Consider the following 25,604-nt stretch of genomic DNA (forward strand, 5'->3'; position numbering starts at 1 on the left):
ACTGGTATGTGTTTATTTTCACATTACCACAATGTTTATTTTGTTTTAGTTGTGTTGTATTGTTAACTTGTTGGTATTGTTTTATTCATATTTTGTTATATTGTTTACAAACTCAGGCCTTTTTAGGGGAAAAAAGCCCAAGGATTTAAGAGACTTTATGATGCCCTATGGGCGTTATTTGATAGTTTATCAGGCTATTCCTCTAGTAACAGATAACAGGGTAGCGCACCAACATTTTGATGTTGAGTTAGATGTTCCACGGATATCAAGTCCTTATAAGGTGTCTTCCTCTAATGATATCTCTGCATTGAGTGGGTATGGCTGCACTTGTTGACGATATAAGAGGCAGACATTTGAAAGTGAGGGTCATTCTACGGCGTTGGCTCGAGCTCACTTTCCTAGTCATGAAGAACCTCAGAATTGACGCAACGCTGCTTCTCGTGGCCGTCTTTGCAGCAGCCCTCGTGCTTTCCGATGACTTTCTGCTGAGAGAAATCCATGACAAAGCCAAGAATGCATCTCATTTACCAGTAAGTACCAACCAACCACGACATTGTTACTCTGTTTTTTGAAATGATGCTGACCTTGTGGTCTGTAAAGTTGCAGGGCATAATGGTGCAAAGGCCAGCAACCAAGACGAGCGGCGTAGGTTTGCCAAATTGCCACATGAAGATGTCCATTGAGTTCATTAACAGTGGTCTGGTCCTTACAGGAACATTTCTTCTGCGAGGCTCAGCAGGCCCTGAAAAATATGACACATGTTGGCAAACTATTCGAACTCAGACGGCTCTTGAAACAATACAACAAGGCGGTAATTATTACGGTATTTTCACAACATACCGCAGACTTTCATTCTTCTTTAAACTCATCCATGTGTTCATTTGATTTGGTTTCAGAAAGGAGTTGAGGAGTGTCACCTGAGCGAGAACAGAAAATATCTTCTACACAAATTGCTGCTTGACATTGCAAAAGCTGCACAACTGCACCTTCGTCACTGATGCAAATGATGTCTTTTCATATGGATAAATTATTTCTATTAATAGTAAGATGCCATATTTATTTTGTTAGTTATTGTTAAAGTGTTCATATTTATGCCGAAAATAAATTACGTCAAAGTTTTTTGCTACTTCATTTCTCACAGTGTTAGAACATTTTTGTCCAGAAGTAGAGATGGTTGGCTTTCTTGTCGAAATCAGGTATGCTGATATTGTCGAGCACCTAGGTTCCCAAAGTGGGGTACGCGTACCCCCAGGGGCACCTCAATTGTAATATGGGGTACGTGAAAAAAAATGAAAAAAACGCCCAACAGTCACAATTACTAAGCGCCTGAACGCCTCACGGCGCAAGGGGAACAGAGAAGAAAGGAGACAGAGCTTCAAGTTGTTCATTGCTCTGTGCGTATTATATGAACAAATAAGTAAGTTTGATGATTATTTTGTGCATTAAGACTGTTTAACCTTGAAGATTCCATTTATATTGGTGTTCCACTTCCCGCAACTTGTCACTGTGAGTGGGAATTCCCCCAAAAATTAGGCTTTATCGTTGGTTGTATGTATTTTTTTACTTTGGATACTGCTTTATCGTGGTTGTTAAAGTTTCCCCTTCCGTTTGGTATTAAATTAATATGCAGACTTAAACCATAGCCATCGTGAGTGGACAAAAAAAGCAAAGCTCAATATCAAGCCATTCAAACGGAAGGATGCCAACATCAGACTGGAATAAAAGATACAGTGTTATGAAAGTGTTTGCCCCCTTCCTGATTTCTTATTTTTTGCATGTTTGTCACACTTAAATGTTTCAGATAATCAAACACATTTCAATATGAGCCAATGACAACATAACTGAACACAAAATGCAATTTTTAAATGAAACTTTTCATTATTAAGGGAGAAAACAAATCCAAACCTACATGGCCCCGTGTGAATAAGTGATTGTCCCCTAAACCTAATAACTGGTTGGGCCACCCTTGGCAGCAACGACTGCAATCAAGCGTTTGCGTTAACTTGCAATGAGTCTCTTACAGCGCCGTGGATGGCTCACCCATCTTTGCAGAATTGTTGTAATTCAGCTACATTGGAGGGGTTTCCAGCATGAACCACGTTTTTAAAGGGATAGTTTGGATTTTTTGACATGAAGTTGTATGACACCCCCATCAACAGTGGACGATTTCAACAGTGACTTACCCCACGTGTTGTTTGTTTGTGGATCGTGCTGCCTTCATTAAATGAACAGCATGCTGTACTACAGGGGTGTCCAAACTTTTTCCACCGAGGGATGCATACTGAAAAATCAAAAGGATTCATACAGTATTTAAAACAGGGATCTCCAAAGTGCTGCCCGGGGGCCATTTGCGACCCGCGGCCGTTTTTTTATTGGCTCGCCGCACATTCTAAAAATACAATAAAAAAAAAAACCAGCAAAAATGTAAAGTAATTTTACAAAAAATAAAGTCAAAATGTTATGAGAAAAAAGTTGTAATATAACAAGAAAAAGACGCAATTTTACAAGAATAACGTAAGAGGTTAGGTTAATTGGCGACTCTAAATTCTTCATGGGTATGAATGTGTGTGAAAAAACAGCAAAAATGGAAAAAAAGAGCAAAGAGCCAAGTTCATACTAATAGGCTTTTTTTTTTTTACCTACAGTATATCACAAAGCTGAGATGCAGTTTTTGTCTTGAAATATATATAACTTCTTAGTATATCTTGACAAAATATATCAAAATGAACCTTGCATTCTTTCATTTTTCAGGATGTGGCCCTCGCTGGAAAAAGTCTGACACCCCTGATTTAAAGACAAAGCTTTGTGTTATTACTGATTAGTAGCGTCAACGTTTCAGCTTTTTGTCTTTTGTCGTTGTGCACTGTGCTCTATTTTTTTTCCCCATTTGTGCTGTTTTTTGGGTTTTTTTTGGTACATTTTAATTCTACAATGTCTCACAGCCTGCTAATGCCCCCCCCCCAAATAGAATTTATTACTTGGCTTTAAAAAAATCATATTGATTAATATTGCCAATATTTTGTGCAATCTTGTTATGACTTTGCTGCATGTGGCATTTTCATATGGATAAGTCAACCTGACATCAATAAAATAAAAATAAAAACAAGAGAAGAATGTGAGGTAAACGTGTGTAAAATAATTTAATAAATAAAACATCCAGGGTGAACGTAAACATTTGACATACATCAGGATATAAAATAAAAGCCGGTTTGCCTCCACTATGAAACGCGTGTGTAAAAAGAAATGACCTTCACAGAGCCTCATACAAGTGCATTACACTAAGGCATACAGTAAATATGGTGCATTTCCAATAGCATAGCGGTAGCATTTCAAAAGAAAAAGTGGCACTAAGAAGAAGTGGCCGGCATGCATGCCCCTTTGCTTCTGGCCTACATGAAATAGTAGAAAGCGCACTTTCACTTACTTACGACATCATTTCTTTTCAGAGTAGAAACATTTGCCTTAATCTCCAAAAAGTGAGTTCTACATCAACAAGAATCACTGCATTTAGTGTCAATCGGTACAGCCGTTGACTTCTGTACTGTATTCACCATTAGAACTATCAGAACAAGAGATCCGCTTTTAGATTTTCATATCTTCACTGCTGTCATGGCAATATTGAGCTTTGAGGAAGTTTGTTCAACAAACTAATATTTTATTTTACTATATTTTGAGTTGTTTTTTTAAAAAATAACATCTAAACAGAAACCATGCAGTGGACCCAAGAGTTCGACCAATATTTTTCTTTGAAAATGATGGGTTCAAACCATAATCATGCATCAATGTCACATAAGTCAGCACATCTTGTGTGACTTGCTACATATAAACACTGATCAACTTCCAAGTGCTTATACTTTTTTGATACCGCCACAGAAGGTTGCCAGATGACACAGAGGAGAAGTGTGATGATGGCCATAGAACCTGAAATCGACACTGCGATAGAGATGGTCTCGCTGCTCAGCACAATAAGAGCAATGCAATTGATTAGGTATCACTAAATACACACACACTACACTCGTCCCTCGTTTATCGCGGTTAAGTGGCTCCAGACCCCACTGTGATAAGTGAATTCCCGTGAAGTAAGATTCAATATTATTAAATGGAATATTTTTATAGTTAGGGCATAAAAAAACAGTTTATGACTTTCTAAATATGTTTTTCCACCATTATTAGAGCCTTGCAGACATGAAATAACACCCCTATAGTCACCTTTAAACTCCTATTATTCTTTGTTTACGCCATATTGCGCAACTCTTATGTGCAGACAAGCATAACAAGTCAAAAACTTCTTATGTCGGACATGCCCCGGCTGACTCCATGCAGTGTTAAGGTAATGTAATGTAAGGTCATGTCTCATCAATGTTTTGTGTTACTAGGGACGCCTAGTGACCAGAATACTACATATATGTTGTCTTTCAATGTTTTTTGACTAATACTGGGCCATAGTCAACCACAAAACAGCAAACAATTATTAATTTGGAAAAACCGCAAGAGCCAGAGAGCGCCGTTTGAACTGCAACACGGTGAGGGACGACTGTACTTCTTTTTTACTCCAGCAGGTGACAGTATCATTCATCTTATGTCTATGAGGTGTCTTCAAAGTGAGTAGTTTTACTTTATTTTAGTTGTATTGTACAGTAAGCGTTGACGTAACTTTATACTTGTATGACAGTTGCTTCAAACCTTGACCGTAATGACGATCCAATGAGTGTAAAAAAAAAACAACTATCGCCATGATGTGGATAATTCAGACTGACTTTCTGCCAGAGGCACTAACGTAACAGAGCTTAATAGACAGACGGCTGCTGCTGACATGTCTTTCAAAGCTATATGTGAGGCTGGGGATCCTAATAACTACAGTATAATACTCCTAACAACAGCTGCTTCACATTTAAAACCGTGTCAGCTATACAGTGTACTCAGATCATCCGCAGAATTGACTCCTTGTGGAGTGGCTCCTTCTCTTGACTCTGTGATGTCTTTACTGCAGAGGGGATTCGATGGCAGCATCTGCTTTTGCTGATCTTTTCCTGTGAGGGGACAAGTGCATGATAAGTGTTAGCACAGCTGTATCAGGAAGGCTCTTTCTCAGAATAGGAGAGTGTATATCGCGGTAACAGCACATACACCTTTTGCATCAACTTTCACTGAATGTGCAACCACACAAGGCCCACTGACTTCATTGCACCCAACAGTTTTTGGCTGCCAGCTATAACGCTGTGAGGCTATGAAATGATTACTGGACCATAATGACACCATGCAAGAGCATGTATGACATTGCACAGAATCAGGTTTCAGCTTGTGAGCAGAAAACCCTATTTGCAATTGGCTCCTCTCATCCAATCTGAGCAGCACGGGAGCAGCTCATGATACGCTACAGCAACAAATCACTCTGGCATGCAGTCGCACGACATTATTTTGACATCAGAGAGACCAGGGAAGTTTTATACACGACTTGAAGGACAAATGGCTACTTACATGAAAAGAACAATGCTTTCACAAGAGGTCAAATTATTCTTACGTTAGTCAATATTTGCCAACTTTTTACACGTGTGTATGCATTTGTGTATTTTATTTATTTTTGCTTTAATAAGCCATTTAAGACATAAATAAGATCTGTGCTTGTGTGTGTCACTGTAAATGTGTTCTGGTGGAGCAGACAGGAAATGACGCCTGAGGTTCAGAGTTGAGTTTTAGCTTGCTGTAAGTTGCGGCCACAACAGTAACCAATGTTAGGGATTACTGTGCCTCTTGTGAGATCATTCAAACCTGAAATATAAGCCTGTTTTTCCGGCAATCAAGTCTGGTGTTTGTGTGTCTCGCTGAACATTAAAGTAACATTACTGACACCAAGTGTAGAATGCGTCCATCTAAATGCTTTTTATTTGTATTTTAGTTCAGTGGTCCCCAACCCCCGGGCCGTACAGAAAGAAAAAATAATTTCCATTATTTCATTTTTTTAATGTTTTATTTTGAAAAGTGGCCGGATTCTCTCTGTTACATCCGTCTCACTTGACGCATGTCCATTGTGCGTGTGCCAACTTTCTCTCGCCACAGAGATAGACTACTAATGTATTTTTAGCATTTTTCTTTCACCTCATATTTGGTCTCAAATGCTGATACTATGTGGGAATGCATAAAGTTCATTGCATAGTATAACTGCCTGTTTTACTATGCATATGACAATAAAACTCTTGAATCTTGAATCTTAAGTTTTGATGACTTATTGAGTGCTAATGTGCACATTTGTCTCAAGTTAATTCATGTTAGCGCACCGCCTCCTACCACACACGTCAAACAGCCATGTAATAATCTCTCTGCAAAAACTTGGCTGGAACTTGAACTGGTGGATGGTGGGTCGGCATTCATTTTGTGCTTTTAATTTGATGTTATTCATGTCTTAGTTTTACACAATACATAATAAATAAGATAAATTAGATCGCTATAATGTACGACACCACCCCCGGTCCGCGGGAGATTTGTGGGAACACAAGCCGGTCCGTGGGTCATAAAAGGTTGGGGACCACTGTTTTAGTTCATTTAGCCATTGTTATGCTTGAAAATGCTTAATTTAGGCAAAAAATATACATATTTAAAAAATTATTCGTATTTAATCACAAATCAGCATGATTTATTAATATATACAATATATATCCATCCATCCATCCATCTTCTACTGCTTATCCGACATCGGATCGCAGGGGCAGCAGCCTAAGCAGGGAGGCCCAGATTTTCCACTCCACGGACACTTCATCCAGCTACTTCCGGGGGATACCGAGGCGTTCCCAGGCCAGTTGGGAGACGTAGTCTCTCCAACGTGTCTTCTACCGGTTGGACTTGCCCTGAACACCGCCCCAGGGAGGCGTCCGGGAGGCATCCTGACGAGATGCGCAAGCCACCTCATCTGGCTCCTCTCAATGCGGAGGACTAGCGGTTCTACTCGTAGTCTCTCCCGGATGACAGTGCTTCTCACCTTATCTCTAAGGGCGAGCCCAGCCACCCTACGGAGAAAACTAATTTTGGCCGCTTGTACCCGCGATCTTGTCACTACTCAAAGCTCATGACCATAGGTGAGGGTAGGAACGTAGATCGACCGGAAAATTGAGAGCTTTGCCTTTCAGCTTAGCTCTCTCTTCACCACAATGGGCCAATGTAGAGTCCGCCTCACTGCAGACGCCGCACTGATTCGCTTGTCAATCTCGTGTTTACAGTATACTGTATATATAAATATAAATATAATATATATATATATATACAAGATATATAATTTGATATTTTTGAAAAACAGAGTGACAGAGTGAAGCCGCGAAATTCAAAGCGCGCAGTGGTGAGGGATGACTGTACTAAAAACACTGATGACCATTTTTGCCATATAGTGTGGTCTGTGTGGTGGTTACCTCCGACCAGTCTTGGGACGGCCGCTCTTGCTACTCTTAGAGGTTTTAGGCCTCTCTAGTTTCATCAGGGACTGTTGCATGCTCTCTTCTGTGTAGGCCAGATACACATAGGACAGGTCCACCTCAAATGGCTGCACAAGGCAGAGCAACACAGAAAAAGGACAAACCTTAGTGCCAAGATAAAAAAATAATAGGTACATGCGTCAATAACATTTAGACAAGGAGAGGAGAAAACTTACATCTTTTTCTTTTTTGCCTGGAGCAGGGGTCTGTTTTCTCATATTGTTGCCAGTGAAAGCGACACATTTCTGACAGAAACAAGGATACAAATGAACCTGACCATAGCATATACTTAATGGTGCCATTGCACAAACTGAATCCAATGAGATACAAACCAGTAACTGCAATCTGCAACAATATATGTTGGTGGAGAAGTGAATTACATCATACTGAGAATGGTTTCTCATATTTTGCCTAAGAAACAGGCAAAACAGGCAAACTGCAAACAGGCAATGCAGTTGTACACCACTGCACAGGTAAACCATACCCACAATAGTGTCTGTAGTAGTACCAGGTGAGTGTATGTTTCATATTAAAATGGATAAAAATAACAGCTCACCAGCTGCCATTCGCCGATGCCTTCATTCCAGTGCACAAAATTCTCAATCATTTCCTACATAAAAAAAAAGAAATGTAAAAAGTTAGACACGCATGCATCAAAACTTCTCTTCACTTGACATTTAGCTAACTAAATGCACTAATTGCTTGTCTGAGCACGTGTAATTAAGTACATTGATAAATACTAACATAAGTGTTCACTCTGGTGAACACCCACCTGGTAATCCTGAGGAATAAAGTTGTCTATGATCAGCATTTGGAGTCGTAGCTCTCGGCTCAGCTGGCGGATGTTCTCCAGGAGGCCTTCAATCTCTCTATGATGTTCTTGTTGCAGATCTGCCAACTACAAACAATACAACTCTATAAAGTGTGAAGCACAGAAAATAACATTTTTCACCCTGCACTTCACACCAACAACCATCTCAGGAGGTTATGATTTCACATGCTTTTGTTTGTTTGTTAAGGGGCTAAAAAGCATTTACTTAATTAAAAGTAAAAAAAAAAAAAAAAAAATCTTTCTGTGTACCAAATGTCCCATGTTACAATGTGGACACCTGTGGTTTATATGTACAAATCCTTTTTTCTCTTTTATTTCGTGGATGCAACTCATATTCCGGTGCCCTCAGTAGTACGGAAATTGCAGCGTTACTTACTTCTGATTTGGCGGCCATTAGCATGGTCCACACTTTCTTCAGTTTCTTGGTCTTCCCTTGGGCCTCCTCCTGAAGGCTCGTGTACTTCTCCTCAATGTCCAGCCGCTCTTGCTATTTTCAGACACAAGAGATATTATCTCAAATATCTACATGTGCAATGATACAGTGGGTACATGTTTATTATTATAATATTATTTGTTTATTGCAATACATCATTTTAATAAGGAAGTTTAAAAAGATAAAATCCTCATCAACACATGAATAACAGCGCCGTATGTTTACCTCTTTCTCCTCCAGCTCCTTTCGAAGCCGCTCTGCTCTACGGCGGCGTTCTTCTAACTCATTGTTGGACTCCTCCAGGAGCTTCTCTTGCTCCTCAGCCTTCGCCAGGAGATCTACGCCCCCGACAATCACCTTCTTCTCCAAGGCTGACAATTTCTCACGCAGAAGATGGTGCTCCTGCCTAAAGGTGGATGACAGTCGGGAGTGTGAAACATGATTCATCACACTTTAAAACAGAATTTTAAAATCTAACTTCATGTTTTCGGATCACTACAATGTATCCAGGCATCTTGAAATAGTTTATTATGCTGTATATAAGGTTCATTAAAATAGTAGTTCTCAATTGGCTTGGCTGCAGGACCCACCATCAACTCTCAATGACATGCACACCCAAATTGTGGAAATGTTTCAAATAAAACGTCTTAAATATCTTACATTAAAGGGAAAGACAACTGTGATTTCTAAGGTGGGATACAATTAGAAATGCGTGGTTGTAGACAACAACGTTTCATCAGTAGTGTAAATTACAGTTTCAGAAATGCATCACCTCAGTAAAATGGAAGAGGGTGAAATTGTCAGCCTATGTTGAGATCACAAGGGCTATTACAGGTTCAAAACGTGTGACCTGTTTTATGAAAATCCACTGAATGCTGCGAGGGTACAATGAATTGAAATTAAATTCAGAATTGCGTTCTTCTGATGGACTCACTGAGCTTTGAGAAGATCTTTCTCCCTCTTCTCCAACTCTGCCTTTGCCTTGTTCCTCTCCTCCTCCTCCATGTCCAGCTTGGCCTCCAAAGCCTTTCGTTCCTCTTCAATCTTGGCCTGCATTTCCACCATCTTTTCTGGGGAAAGCTTCTTCTTTCCTGAAGATAAGACAAAAACGGTGCTATAAATCAATATGCATTTGTGATGCCCTTTCCCCAACCGATAAATTGTGTAGGTTAGTTTGTCTACGCTATGAATGTATTTGGTTAATTAGAATGAATCCGACTTTGTTATAATTAAAATATAATTAAATAAAATTGAATATAATTAATTATTCTTGGTATGCTGTAAATGAAATGAAATGAATGAGCTTTAATGGCACAATAGTTATGAAGATGGATTCTGACACTAAAAGAAATCACACTTGGACAGACAAGAAGGTTACTGAGTTGCTAATCAATCAACAACTATGCACCAGATCTAAAAGTGTTGCGGAAATAGCAAAACCTTTGTTACAGGACAGTAGGATCATGTATATTCTTACACCGACCTCTTTCTCCTTGAGGGAAAAGGTGTAGCAAAGATGCAATGGCACCAGGAGGAGAAAGAGACACAAAGTACATAGCAATTGTTAGGATGAAACACCAAAGGCAAGCAAAAGATCATTTCTATCATAATAGGGAAGCAACAGACAGGCGATGGTGAAAATACGACAGGCAACATACTTAACACACTTAGATTCATGAAACATGATGAAGGTGAAGGTCATAAGAAGAAGCAGAGGAGTAAAGCCTCGCTACGGCGTGAGCTGAAGGGATTTTAAGACGTCAACACTGTGATCCACATGACAATAAAAAATAAAGAAATAAAGAAATGGAATCTATCATCAAAACAAGTGTAAAACTAGAGCACAGACCACTGCCAGCGTGGGGAGACTGTGGACTAATAAAGACCCGTTACTTACAAGCAATATGCGGATGTATTCACATTTATATTCATATACTGTATATTGACACCCTGTATAATTTAACCATAATGAACCGATTAGATCTTTACAGTGGATGCAGCCTTCCTTTACAAACATTCTGAGGCATTTTTAGTAAGTAAACACAAACCTATCTCAAGTTGCAGACTAGACAGAAAGAAAATCCTTCTGATAAAACTCCTTCCCATTACAGTACCAGTAATTAATCGGCCATTATGACTGTGGACCTCAACAAGCATAGAAAAAAGGTGTGCAGCAGTCAGTTTCACCGACTGAAGGGATATGTTAAAAAAAATCCCCTCAGAAGGAGCCACAGGATCCTTATCAATAAGTCGCTGCAAATGTTACCTCTTCGTCTCCTGCGTCCTTGTCCGGCTTCCCCTCCATCATCATCACCCTCATCCAGCTCATCCGACCCGCTGCCCTCCGAGCCAGAGATCTCCTCACCTAGGATGGCATCATGCAACAGTATAAGGTCACAAGCTGCAGACTCACAAAATAATAAATGTGACTGTAATTTTCTGCTCGGCTGAACGGGAGGCGGGGGGTAAGAGTGTCATTACCTTCCTCAAGTTTCTTCCTCAGCTCCTCAATCTCCTTCTGAAATTTTCGCAGTAATGCTTCCTTGGGGTCTTCGTTGATTCTGGCTTTGTTCTTGATGTTTTTAGCCCTGTTAGCATAGCGCAGTGTACTGATGGTCTCGTCGTAGTTGTAGTCTGCAGGGCCTATGTTTGCACACTAGTTGGTGGTAAAAGCAAAACGGGTCAGTGTGCGACAAATCTCACCAATTCAAACAACTTGTGTGTATGCTGCCAACATTTCAAACTATGAAACTTACCATCAAAGTCTTGGAATTCCCCCCTAGTGAATCCTGGAGCAGACGCGTCAGTTTGGAGTTCCTGTAGGGCACATGAGTGCTCTTGCCATCCACCAGAGCGGAGATGACGTTACCCAGGGTTGAGAGTGAGAGATTGATCTTTGTTGCTTCCTTCAGACGTTGGCCTGTGGCCCCGGTTTTACCTTGTCTCTCGGAACCCTGTGAGGGTCAGACAAAAACAGTTTTGGTTTGGGTAGACAGAGTGAAGCGTCAGTTAAAAGTCCAGTTCTAAGTGTGTGATAGTGGATTATTCTAGTATGATATTGATAACCCCGATTCACTGCGTATACAAAAATATCATGCCACTCTACTTCACTTATCCTTATTTCTACTCCCAAAAATGGTTGGGGGATATAGAACCACCTCTAGCTGTGGCATGTACACGGTCGTCTATGAATGCAAATGTATTTTTTTGACTGCAGCGTGAGGGAAAAATGCGTGCATTTCTTTGTTTTTGACTCATAAATGTCTTGCTACATACCGCAAGATCCACCAGATGAAGTTTGCCCATGCGCACATGCTGGTTTCCATCCACACCCTTCTCGCTGCACTCGATGGTGATGGTGAAGATGGCGTGAGATCGGGAGCTATGCTCATTCATGTTGGTGGCACCAACAGACCCTAATCAGTGAGAAAAAAAACATCACGTGTCATTTAAACCCCCATGGAGCTACACTAGTTCAAACTATTAAACACAATCCAGCTACTGTGTGCGGATTACAAAAGTACAAGCTTATTAAACTACTAAAGCCTCTTTCTTTTTGAGTGAAGTTGCAAACAATGTTTGCATGTGGGTGTCTTCTTACGGTTTTTGTTGCCCAGAGTCATAATCCTGTCCATGTCGTCAGCATTGTTAGCCACATAGCCTGAGAGGTCTTTGATATACACACCAACATCTGGTCTTTCTTTGACCTACGATGGAAAAAAAGCCCCCACTTTATTAAAAATATATAGAACTTTATCATGGCAAACAATTATTCATTTCATGCACTGGCTGACTTTTGCTTGTTATCACACTTCAGAAAATGGTTCAAACTCATCTAACAGGAGAGCCACTCTATGCCGCTTATCCTTATTTCAGTATTATTTATTGAAAAAAAATAACACAAGTGAGAAATATTTAATCCATACCTCCAGTCTCTGCGTTTGGTCCTTGGCCAACAAGTCTCGCACTTCTTCATTGTAAATCTCCAGGTATGAAACATGAACCAAAAACCTGTGAAAGTGCGTCATTTAATTATATGTGACAAACATTTGTTACTAAAACGTGAACAAGACTCATTCTAGCAGTCACTTACTGATAACCATATTAGATGATGTGCTGTTACTTGTGCTCAATCTCACATATGAGTACAACTCACACATTACAGCAACCATGTTATTATATCTTTTCAAGGGACAATACTTTAGAAATGAAACTCGGAAAAAACACTCTGCTCTGCTTCAGAATGTCACATTACATGTTGGAATTGATGTGCCTCCCAATGACACCAGCGCTGGAAGCACTCATGCAGCCCTATCAACATTTTCAACATAATCACTTATGTTGCCAGCTAGACAATAATGGCAGTATGTGAAGCCATTTTCAGTGGTTAGTAAATCCATACAAGCAGCACACAGACTACTCTACAGTATATCCAAGTTTCATTTCTACAATCGCTTCCCTTCAGACACTGTGATAAAAATGCTTGCTGAAATGTGGTGGACTCACTTTTGTGAAATGCAGCCGTCCCTTGTTGATCGCGGTTAATTGGTTCCAGACCCGACCGTGATAACTAAATTTCACGTGAAGTAGGATTCAATTTTATGTTAGTTCATTTGGTCATTTTTATACTTGAAATTCTTAATATAGGCCAATTATAATAAGTTCAATTCGCTTAAATACGTTTTTTTTCACTAACAGGCCATATTCAACCACAAAACAGCAGTCATTAATTCATTTCTGAAAAACCACAATAGAGTCTGCACTGTATATGTTCTTACCTGGTGTCTCCCTCTGCTTTAGCAATGTGACCAAAAATATGGGCAAAAGAGTTGGGGATTATCCCTCGTAGCTCTGGCACTGCTCGAACACCTTCCATGGTGAAGGTCTTCCCAGTGCCAGTTTGTCCATAAGCAAAAATGGTGCCTGAAATGGACAGCATAGTGCAAAAAGAAAAAGAACGTGTCAATAAGGATGGCAGAATATAATGACAAAACAATCATACATAACATACAATAACAATAACATAACAATACACAATAAAGTCTGTGCCTAATTTATAATCCAAGAGCTGCATCCAATAGCAATTCTGCCTTTTGAAAGATAATGTAACTAGAATGGCACATAGCAAAACGCAGACCCCCAGCTAAGACAAATTGCTGATAAAAGTAAACACCAATTGTGGTGCAACCTATTTGTGTCTATTTGTCCAGCCATAGACAACTTCCTGGTCTGTTCCATTCACACCAACGTCACTCGGGCAACAAAAAAATTGACCAACATTTTTCTCAGCAAAATTACTCCACCCTGATCTTTCTCTGCTCATCCAGAGCAATCGAAGCAAGAACTTCCCTGTCTTTGGCCAGCTCCCCTAGGAGGACCCAGAGGAAACCCCAGGCTTGTTTAGTCCATCCTGGTCTACTGAGCTACATCACACTGATGGATGTTTATAATGTCGGTACACCACTGCAGACTATCTACACATCCATTTTCTATACTGCTTGTCCTCATTAGGGTCACAAGTGAGCTGCAGCCTATACCAGCTGACTTTGGGTGAGAGGCAGGGTACACCCTGGACTGGTCACCAGGCAAACACAGGGTACATATAGACCAGGGTGATCAAACGTTTTTCAACGAGGGCTACTTTGATATTTTTGTAGCACATGTAGAAATGCTAAGAAGTTATATACTGTATATTATCAACATAGGGCTTTTTATCCCATTAAAAAAAATTATTTCCAAATATTTCCACTTTCTTTTTAAATAATCTTTATAAAATAATTTTATTTTTGTAATATTATGACTTTATTCCCATAATATAACCTTTTCCCCCCAACTGAACTTTCCAAAAGTTACTTTATTTTGTTGTTTACTTATTTTTTCTCTTTTAACTCTATGCTACTAAAATGACAATTTTCCTCATAATTGTATGCATTTATTCTCATAAAATTGCACTTTTTTTCCCCATTAGTATACGATTTTTAACGCATACTTTGAATTTGTTCATGTAAAATTACAAGCAGTTTTTTCTATTTTTGCTGATTTTTAAATTATTTCACTATTTAAACTTTTTTCTTATAATTATGACTTTATTCCCATAATATTTTGACTTAATTCTTTTAACATTAAAACCTTTTTCACAACCTAAAATTCCAACTTTATTGTTTTCTTTGTCATATTTCGACTTTTTACAAAAAAAAATTCTTTAACATTTCAACTTAATGCTATTAAAATGAGGTTATATTTTAATTGCAAATTTTTCCCATTTTTGCTCCTGTTTTTTTATTTTAAGTTTTCTGGTCAAATTGCATTTTTAGAATGTGCCACAGGCCAATAAAAAACAGCCACATGCTACAAATGGCCCCAGGGCCGCACTTAGGACACCCCTGCTATAAACAAACAACCATTCACACTATGACAATTATGCCAACTATGGACAATTTATGCAAACTATCACAACAATAAGCATATTGTTAAATGAAACTGAGCATTACAATGTTTGCAAAGGGAAAATTTTACATACAGCTCTACACCATAAAACAAGAGGCGATGGGAAAATGCTGCAAATTTTCAATGCTGCAATCACACAAATGTTGCAGGATCAAAAAACAACGCAAAAGAAAAATTTAGCAAGTGCCAAAAATACCCACAAACGTGCATGAACTACACGAATATACGAACTACATGAACATGTAGAACAACACGAAAGGTTTGTCAGGCTGAGGAAAGCTGGTTGACTTTTGAAGAGGCACAATGAAAAGGTACATTTTTCTTTGTCGTCATTTAAACACCTGCCAATTTATGCAGCTAGTGTTAGTATCGGAATGAGACCAGAACATAGAAACCACAACTGAAAAATTCTCATACCTTAAAATAAAGTGGAATCAGCCTGGTAGGCTCTGGTTTGTTCAGTGAACTTGCATCATTTATCTCATGCAGTTGTTTTTTTAAATATCTTTGAGCATAAATGTGATTGCAGCATTTTCCATGTCTATAGTCTGGAGTGTATATAAGAAAACCAGCAAACAACATCCCATAATACCATTGTATCCAGCTAGCACCGAGTCAACGATGGGTCTGGCTGTGAGGTTGTAGACATCCAGCTGTTTGCTGTCTGGCCCAAACACCGTGTCAAAGGTGAATGTTTTGGGGGGCTCCTGGATGGTCTCCAGTTTGTTGACGGTGATGGTGCCGCGGATCTCGTCCACCATGACGGCCTGCTTGTGGCCCATGGCCCTCTCTTTCTGGTTCAGGGGACGACATCGCACCACCACCTTGACGTTATCACTCACCTCCGGCTTGTCAAGCTTATTGCTCTGGAAAATATGGGATGAGTCATTGGTGACAGCTAAAAACACACAGTACACTCCATTTTACGTGTATGCTGGAATGTTGTGGATCGAGCACCGGTATTTTTAATAATAAATACAATCGAACAGGTAGCAAGTGGACTCCGGTTTGGTTATTAATTAGCATTATCTGCTGTTATTCGCCTTTGGTTGCTAACAGTGACGAGATGCAACCATTACTGATAGCACTAGTCAACGACGTTTGTCTATATACCTTCTTTAATATATGTTAAATTTGTCGTAAACGTTAACACGTAACGCTGTGTACAATTTCCATATGCTAACCAAGCTAACCGGTTAGCATCACATCATCGGTATTGTAGGGAGGAACCCTTGGCGAACAAAACACATAATATAAACGGACCGTAAAGACTTACCGGCATCGTAAGACAGCAGGGGTGTAATTAGAGTATATGTACAATGGCTGATATTCGTAAGGCGGCGTTCGTTGGACATTAGAGTGGTTATTCAAAGAATTTAAAGGCCATTGTAGAATCCATAACATCAGCCTCACGTTCAGTAGCTTGGCTGTGACATTCTGCGCATGCGTCACCCGGGCAGTGTCGTTCTTACTGTAAATTGAGCTGCCATTTTATTACATTTAGATAAAACGGGCAGCTTTATATTTAACATGGAATTAACCCGATTTCTTTTTCAAGTCTTCAATCAATTGTGCCGTAAACGAAAGGTTTGTGACGAACCTTCACCTGCTTCATCTAATCTTAGTGTTAAATGTATCCAGGATTTTCGAACGGAAAAGTCAAACAGCTTGAAATACATTCAAACAGCTTGAAATAGATTTTTATTTTTAGGGCAATCGGTGTCCCGAATAATTTTACACGGGAATCGTTCAAAGGATGACGACGAGCCTTGGTGCGTGTTATCAGCCATCACCATGGCAACCACTTGGCGACTAATCACACGCCGTTTTCCTCAAAGCACCTGTTTGCATACAAACGACTGTTATAGTTTCCAAATCTATTATTACAGTTGAACTCAAAAATTCATTCTTTAATTCCAGTGACACGAGTTGCCACGTTGTGCAACCCTATTAGTCATTTCTACTGCAGTTTTAATCTGATGGCTTGATTGACATCAGGCTATAAATGTTTTCATGTAATTGTTGTATTTTTCAACAACTTAAAATAATCACAATCGTGTTTTGTCCAAAAGCTATCCTTGATGCTGGAATTTAAACAGTTTAAAAGTGCTTTTAGGGAGCCGGTGTAGCATAAAAAACAGACATTGTGAAATTTGCACCTATTTGGTATTGGCGCATGCGCACCGATGCGCGCTTGACCAATACCAAATAGGTACAAAATTTGGTTATTACTTCTATGCCTAGTGGTTAGTTAGGGTTAGTGTACAAATTCATAAAACTATCATCATAAAATATGTACCGCTGATTTTAGCGCATGCGCAAAACTGGCATGGGTACAAATTTTATAGGGACAAGTTTTGTGTGCGTGTAGCGTTAATGATGATAAGCTGTGTTTGTCCACAGTGTGTGGCTCCAATTAGTGCTATTGCGGACTTACTCCACTTTTTACATATACACCGTAACGCTTGTCCAATATACAGTAGTAGATGCTATAGAACCTTGGTTAACGTCATTCATTCGTTCCAGAAGGTCTGACTCTAGCTGAATCAAATGTTAACCAAATTAAATTTTCCCATAAGAAATAATGTAAATCCAATTCGGGGTCATAATAGATGAGAATGCGAACTGGGAATCTCACATTAAAAATATACAGTACAACATAAAGTGGCAAGAAACACCTTAATACTGAATAAAGCCAAATTTGTTCTGGACCAAAAATCACATGCTCCAACCTTCCCTTACTCGTGAACAAGACCCCGAGATACTTGAACTCCTCCACCTGGGGCAGGACCTCATTCCCAACCCGGAGGGAGCAATCCACCCTTTTCCGACTGAGAACCATGGCCTCGGATTTGGAGGTGCTGAGTCTCATCCCACAGCTAAGATTATGCATAAAGCAAATAATAACCTCCATCCATCCATCCATTTTCTATACCGCTTCATCCTCATTAGGGTCGCGGGGCTCTATAAATAATAACCTCTTACCTGAAAAACTGAAACAGTTCTTCTCAACAAAAGAGTTGAAATTTGACCTTGGGGACAAAAATAAACTTAAAACACTTATTATATGCACGGACAACGCTAAATACCTTCAGCATTTCAATAAGTGGAATCAAATTATGGAACAGATTGAGCAAGGAACTCAAACAATGCACTAAAATGAGTGATTTTAAAAAACAGCACAAGCAGTTGGTGTTTACAAAGTACAAGGAAGAAACACACAATATACTTAATATACAATGCAGTCTAATCAGTCTTACACTGACCATTAGTGAGTACATTGGCTGCACTCACTCATACTGTTTCTGTCCACTATTAACCCTTTATTCAGTTACTATCTCTTTATCATCAAGTCTGCTATGTAATTTATTTGCAGTAAGTAGAGACTGCGACTGTCATTGCACTACATTGTTATATGCCTTATTACTTTCCTATGTATTCACAATTAGCAAAGTCTACATGTGGAAAACAGGAGGTGAACAAATGAACTGCAACTGATGGGATACGGATGAGGGGTAGGATTACATACGCTTTGTTTCTTCCTACTCCTTGGACATGTGGAGCTTTGAACTGTATTGTGTGATGTACTCAAGTGTAACTTGTATACATGTTCAAATCAAATTAGACCATGACCAATTCATCCGTTCAAAAAAACCAAACAAACATTAACACAAATACATGTTTTTGTAGGTTTACAATTATAGTTTGACATGCAGAATACAATTCAAAATGCATATAAAAAAAACATATGAATGGTGAATGAAAGGGGTACATGAACATTTCAGGTTACTTTTTCCTTCATCGACAATGTCATTCTTGACGTGCTGTCCCCAAAGAGACGATCTGGCAGCGAGATGAACCACCACCACACTCCTGTTTTGACATGATACTGTAACCCAAAATGGAGCCAAAGAAAGTTGCAAATGCTAGCATTTAGAAGATAAAGAAGGTGAGAAACACTATTGAAGTCAAGAAATAACTCATGACAAAACAGGTAGATGGTGTCCATGTGGAGTCTCGCTGCCACACGGTGTCTTTGCGAACAGTCACGTCTTCAATGAAAGTAAAAGTAACCTTGAATGTTCACTCATGCATTTCGTTTGTCATTTATATGTATTTAAAATTCTTTTGTGCATGTAAAACTATACCGTAATTAAAAAACTACAAAAACGTGTTTTGTGTCAACATTTTTGAGAGCCAACCGCGGATGACATCATAGACGAGCGACCTAACTTCCGGTTGCCATTTTGTTCACTAGCTAATAGGATGCCAACAAGGAAGGACGTTTCCTAATTAAAAAAATACATTAAGAATGCAGATGGATTCACGCAGTGTACTAACAAGAACACGCGCACCATATAGTACACTAACCGGAGAATGCACCCAAACTGAGGCAAAATTGGCGTAAATTTAACATTACAATCACAAATGATGGATTTTCCTCACGTTTGGTGATCATTAACAGGTTCTAGCGACATACATTACTGTTATTACACACAGTAATTACTTAGTTTTGCATAATACAGGACCATTAAGCAAGCAATACATGCAATTGTTGTCTTAGATACCGTTTATTGTCACAGAAGAAGTATAGAGATTTCACTTTATATAATATATTCTCTGTGTGAGTTTTGACAAAAGGCACTCACCAATGTACTGCATGTAACGTGGGTAATAACAGGGGAACAGCCATTTGGTGGGTTTTTGTGCAAATTCTCAGTACACGTGAGACATACAGCACATGCTCATACACTGAAAAACACAAAATATATCGCTATCCTTTTAATATGAACACAGGGCAAAAACTAAATCCTTCATGGAAATCTCATTTGGTAGTTTCAACTGACAGAAAATATAAACTATATTATTTCCATTAAGAGTCAACTGAGTTTCTCCAGACCATGAAGAATACTACTGTGAAAAAGGCCTGTCTGTCCGCTGCTCTCCTGAGTAACCAGAACCCGGCCATCAGGTCGTGGTCTGTGGACCAGGACCAGCTCTCCTTGAAGCAGACTGAGCTCAGCGTCCATCTGGGCCAGATGTGTCGTGGTCACTCTGTGTCTGAGAAGAAATGAGAAGCAAAACATGGTTATCCTTCATGTGCATCAAGTCACACAACAATCAAGAAAGGCTCCAAGTACCTGGTGGGGCTGAACTGAGCTGACACGGCTGACAGCGATGACTGGGGTGACATTGTCTTTTGCGGGTTAGAGTTGAGATCTGAGAGTACCGTTTCCATGCCTTTCCTGAGAGCTGGAGCTTTTCCATCTTTGAGAATGATGCCGGGTCCGTCTCTTCCCAAGGTCAGGGATGGGGCCCATACTTCAAGTGGAGGTGGCGCTGGTGCGAAATTGGAGGGAACCTGGCTTCCGGAAGACCACGAGGAGGTCCGAAGCCGTGGAAGCGGGGGATCTTCATCTGTGAGGAAGCGCACCGACTTGGCAGGCTGGAAACATTGACAACATTTAATTATTTAGCATAGTTTTACTTAGTGACAGACACATTTGATTAATGGATCACCGAGAAATTGTGTAGAACTGATTTGCTGTTTAACTGTGTCTTGAAATATTTGAGGTAAAATGGAGTGCTGAGGGCCATTAAAAAACAGGGCCGCACTTTGGACACCACTGCTTTGGAGTATAAGACAAAAAAATATCAGGAGAATGTCGACCGGGATTCATGCCAGTGGAAGTTTTCAGACGTTATGTTGGCTTTTCGGCGTCAGTACACAATTGCTCGCTTCTGGTGACATGACAGCGACGGGGCAGTGACGTCATCATTTTCAGAAAGTAGAGGTTTCCTTCTCCATACGTCAATGACAAGTTGGCGTTTTCAGATTTTTCCCACCCTGGAAGCCATTTTGCAAAAACTACCATTTCAGGGCACCCAGAACGCCCTTGCGATAGGCTGTAACGCTAAAATACTTTGTTTCAACCTGGTGTGGACAAGCTCTGAAGAAGAAGAACATGTCAGCCAAGTTGAGCTACATCCACGCTGACTTCTTATTAGAGCAGCATTATTTTGCTCAAAACAACACTTGACATGAATATAAACAGATTCTCCCACTGCATTAAAATACTATTTAAAGAATTGAAAAGAATAATGAATTTTCCCCATAATCGACAAAGGAAATGTAGTCAAATGCACATCAAATATTCCAATTGATGGAATGATGTGATGCAAACCGTTAAAAGTTAAGATTGGCTAAAAAAAAAAAAAGACTGTCAACTGGCAAAGAGGTGACAAGGCGCAGTGAGTAACCAGACCTCCTTTATAATTAATAGGGCTCTCAATTTGACCTCAAGAGCTACTGTATTCGTAACGTTATTGACTTTTGAGATGGCAAGGAAAATGAACTGATTTAAATATTTTACCTGATGTGCGCTGTCATCAAAATAATACACAGAGAAATGTAAAGCAGTAGATGAGAAGCCTGAGACTGAGTAGTGCTGCGTGACATCCAAAGTATGAACTTCACCTTGTCTGAAGTGCTCTTGTGTGAATCCGGTCTGATAAGAATGGACTGAGGGCCATTGGACGGCTGTCGCTCATGTTGATAATGATGATGATGATGTCCTCCCACCTCATGTGAGTAGGTGAAGTCCCTGTCTTTCAGATGGGGGGCAGCAGAGAGCGCTGTTGGCTCACTCATCCAACCCGCTGTTCTTCCAGAGCTGGACAGAATTCCGCCGTTTTTCTTCCTCTGCATGGCAGGCGAGTAGCCTGATGCTTGCACTTGAGCAAAGTGCTCAGAGTTGGAGGGTACATTCAAACTGGACGGATGGTTGAAAGGGTTAGATACTAAAAAAAAAACAAAACAAAAACAACAAAAAAAAAAAACAGAATTTAAAGAATGAGAAACATGTTACATATTTGTTTTTATTTACAACATTCTGACATGTGGAGAGTTGCTGTTCATTCACCTCTGTGTGGGTTAAAGAACCGCCTCACTGTCTCCCAACCTTGTGAGCTCCCATAAAAGGATGACTTTCCAGTGCCTGGGGATGACATTGCGTGCTGTGCTCCGTTTGGTACAGGTGGGACCTGTCCGGCTGAATGTTGCGATCCATCACTGTTTACCCTATCAAGAGCAAGGACCACAGCAGGATTCCTGGCAGATGTGGTCTTCTTTCCCGCGGCTGTGCTGTGCTGCGAGGACGAGCTTGCCGCTTTGGTCTCCAGGAGTCTGGCTGAAGTTCTGCAATCAGGCAATGAAACACATTAGTATAAAGTACCGGTAATACTGTGCATTCTTTTATATTCCTGAAACATTGAGCAATGAAATAAGTGCATGATTAAACATCTTCCTGCCCACACATCAGCACCGCATTTGCATCTAGTGCGTCATTCGGCTCACGCATATTGCCGTCAGGAGTCGTGACCTTTCACCTGAGCACAGGAGTGATGTAGTTGCTGGGCAGGATGCCTACTTTGCCCGTTCTGAGAGACAACCCACGCAGCCAGCCTTCTTTGAACTTCCCGTACACTCCCACCATTTCGCCTTTCCTCAGCTCCAGCTCCTCTGGGCGTTGCGGCTTATAGGAGTAGAGCACAGCACACCTGAGGAGTGAGGTACCTGCTGTTAGTGTTGCACGTTGATGAAGCTTTTTCACCTATGTCACAAAGCTGAGATGCAGTTTTTCTTGAAATATATAGAACTTCTTAGCATATCTACATGTGTTGCTTTTCAAAATATTAAACTGGCCCTTGCATCCTTTCATTTTTCACTACGTGGTCCATGCTGGATAAAGTTTGGTGAAAAATTGTCAAGTAAAACCAGATTTATGATCAAGAATGTTCACCATGATTTTCTCATTGTGTTGTCATGTTATTTATCATTTGTATGCGCTTTTGGTGCTTTGAAAGCAAATGTCCAGGCAATGAAACCTCACATCGTGTGTGGAAGTGGTAAGTTTTTGGCTTCTTACTTTGTCCTTCTTCCCCACTCCGTTGGAAACCGTTTCTTCAGTTTAGAATAAATAATATGGAGGCTAGTTAGCGCGGTAGTTTGCGAATGCTTAAAGCCATGGCTGCACTGAACCCGTTGCCTACGCATTACAGTTGAAAAATGTGTTGTAAACTAAGAATAACAGGAGTGTAAAGGTGATTACAAGGGGGTTACTTCATATCTACAGGGCTCTAACAATGGAAAAATTGTACTTAGAAAGTCCTAAACAGGTTTTCGATGCTCTAACTACAAAATATTACATTTTTAAAATTTTGAATCCTACTTCACAGAAATTCACTTATCGTGGTTGTGTCCGAAACCAATTAACCGTGATAAAACGAGAGACAACTGTATTGGCCGCGTGGGCCTCTACTTTCTCTCATACCGCAGGTTTGAAAGAAAATTTTAGTGGTTTTCAGACCGTGACTTTTTCATACCGTGGTGTACCTTGAAACCGGTAGCCGGCCCATGCCGACATACGTGTTTAGCTTTTTCTTTGGCTTATTCCAAGAGGTGAACTGTTGCCATGTATGGCGTTACGCAACACCTCGGCATACGCCATAACAAAACATTTTTTTTTTAAGCCGCAGCATATACACCAGAAGTAGATTCACAATAACTCATTCAATTCCAAAGACGTACTTGTATGTTTTTTTGTGCAAGAGGCAAAAACAGGTGATGACGCAAGTGCACAATAAAAGAGGTCACTTTTCATGCAGTTTTAAGCCATAAAACGGCCACAAGGTGGCAGAAGTGCATTTGTTAAGCGCTCAGCATGCATCTTTTGCATGTATTAATGCAATTGACAGAGGAGGAAAGAGAGAGCGTGACTGTTGTGCTTGGTTGCCATAATAATGGACAGAAACTGCCACCTTTGGTGATTTTTAAGAGAAAGACGCTGCCCAAAGAAAAGTTTCCAGCTGAAGTCATCGTTAAGACCAATCAAAAGGGCTGGAAGGACGAGGAGAAAATGGCTGAGTGGCTGAGTGAGGTGTACGTAAAGAGACGGAATGTTTTTTTCCACGCGTCACCGTCCGTGTTGATCTGTGACTCCATGCGCGCCCATCTCACAACCGCTGTGAAAAACCAAGTGCAAATGAACTCGGAGCTTGCCATCATTCCGGGAGGCTTGACGGAGGAACTCCAACCGCTGGACATCGGTGTAAACAGGGCGTTCAAAGTGAAGTTGCGAGCGTCGTGGGAGCGATGGATGACAGATGGCGAACACAGCTTTACTAAGACCGGGAGGCAGCGCCGGGCAAGTTACGCCACAAATTGTGAATGGATTGTGGATGCTTGGGCTAATGTGTCGGCTTGCACTGTTGTTTGAGCTTTCGCAAACCGTAACCGAGACTGTGCCTTTTTATACGGTGCACCTTATGGTCGGAAATACGGTAACTAAGGCACATTGGCAATACAAATCAACTTTTGATAATTAATAATGTTTTGCTTATTTTTACTCTTGTATGGACAGCAAAGAAAAACTCATGTCAAAAACTCAAATGAATGTGCGTTTTCAAATCATGGACTTACACACTGATGGAGAGCTGCTGCGTGGTGGAGTTTTTGCTGTCTGCAGAGGAAGAAGACACTTGTGGGTTCAACAGAGCCATCGAAATGTTGGGCGGAGCCCCGTTGGCCATCTTCTCATTCTGTAACGGGACAGAGCCAAAATGATCACCATATTGAAGTTAAGAGGAGGGGTGAACTTTTGAACCACAGCACACTCAGAACAAATTAGTTACGGTGGTGTTGGGAAATTCCAATAGTTCATGAGGGGACACATTTTCAGAGTCAAGTATAAAATACATTCCCTGGCCACAAAATTAGGTACACCTGCACAGTCTAGTTTGATGCAATACAATGACAAGTTTTGATTGACACCATCAGATGGGTATTTTTAACAGGGCTGTCAAATGAGCATTTTTCAATCAGATAAATCAGTTTTCAAATGAATTAATCATGATTAATCACCATTCAGGGCGCCAGTGGCTCAGGATGTAGAGCAGGTTGTCCAAAAACTGTCTCCCTCCACCCAGTCACTCTCGTTGTGTCGCTGGTCAAGACACTTCACCTACCTTGCCTCCAGTGCTGCCCACACTGGTGTATGAATGTGAATGAATGTTTGGTGGTGTTCGGAGAGGCCGTAGGCGCTAAATGGCAGCCACGTTTCCGTCAGACTACCCCAGGGCAACTGTGTCTACAGATGTAGTTTACCACCACCACTGTGTGACTGAGGAGTGAATGAATAATGGGTTCACTTCACTGTGAAGCGCTTTGGGTGCCTTGAAAAGCACTATAAAATGTAATCCATTCTTCCTTATTCTTATTCTTATAATAATAATTATTATTGGCAACTGTCTGAAAATATGCCCATTTTACTGTATTTTACTGACATATTTGTATGTATTAACAGCTCCAAATTAACTGAAAATTCAAAATCAAGCTAAAAGATACATGTCTAAAAGTCTGTTTGCCTCAAAT

General features: G+C 40.3%; 2 protein-coding genes across 4 annotated transcripts in view; both read right to left on the reverse strand.

Annotated features, from left to right (window-relative positions):
- Nucleotides 1-3,116: 3,116 nt before the first annotated feature.
- Nucleotides 3,117-16,602, reverse strand: kif3a (kinesin family member 3A). Its single transcript, XM_054791551.1, has 17 exons — nucleotides 16,449-16,602; nucleotides 15,765-16,038; nucleotides 13,504-13,648; nucleotides 12,652-12,736; nucleotides 12,327-12,432; nucleotides 12,002-12,141; nucleotides 11,482-11,679; nucleotides 11,207-11,381; nucleotides 10,992-11,090; nucleotides 9,660-9,816; nucleotides 8,951-9,131; nucleotides 8,669-8,779; nucleotides 8,233-8,358; nucleotides 8,017-8,070; nucleotides 7,637-7,705; nucleotides 7,398-7,528; nucleotides 3,117-5,030 (listed from the first exon to the last, which is right to left on the reverse strand). Exons 1-17 carry the CDS (start codon nucleotides 16,452-16,454, stop codon nucleotides 4,982-4,984), a joined length of 2,106 nt encoding a protein of 701 aa, XP_054647526.1. The 5' UTR covers nucleotides 16,455-16,602; the 3' UTR covers nucleotides 3,117-4,981.
- A 1,857-nt stretch (nucleotides 16,603-18,459) lies between these two features.
- Nucleotides 18,460-25,604, reverse strand: part of sh3rf2 (SH3 domain containing ring finger 2) — a 32,549-nt gene continuing 25,404 nt past the window's right edge. For all 3 annotated transcript variants that reach the window (XM_054791548.1, XM_054791547.1, XM_054791550.1), the window contains 6 exons: nucleotides 24,654-24,772; nucleotides 22,562-22,732; nucleotides 22,096-22,370; nucleotides 21,651-21,973; nucleotides 20,314-20,618; nucleotides 18,460-20,233 (listed from right to left, as the gene is read on the reverse strand). In XM_054791548.1, coding sequence (XP_054647523.1) covers nucleotides 20,053-20,233; nucleotides 20,314-20,618; nucleotides 21,651-21,973; nucleotides 22,096-22,370; nucleotides 22,562-22,732; nucleotides 24,654-24,772 — 1,374 coding nt within the window. In that variant the 3' untranslated portion in view covers nucleotides 18,460-20,052. The remainder of the gene's footprint in view (nucleotides 20,234-20,313; nucleotides 20,619-21,650; nucleotides 21,974-22,095; nucleotides 22,371-22,561; nucleotides 22,733-24,653; nucleotides 24,773-25,604) is intronic.

This window comes from Dunckerocampus dactyliophorus, chromosome 11 (genome assembly GCF_027744805.1).
Source record: "Dunckerocampus dactyliophorus isolate RoL2022-P2 chromosome 11, RoL_Ddac_1.1, whole genome shotgun sequence".
Taxonomy (NCBI): Eukaryota; Metazoa; Chordata; class Actinopteri; order Syngnathiformes; family Syngnathidae; genus Dunckerocampus; species Dunckerocampus dactyliophorus.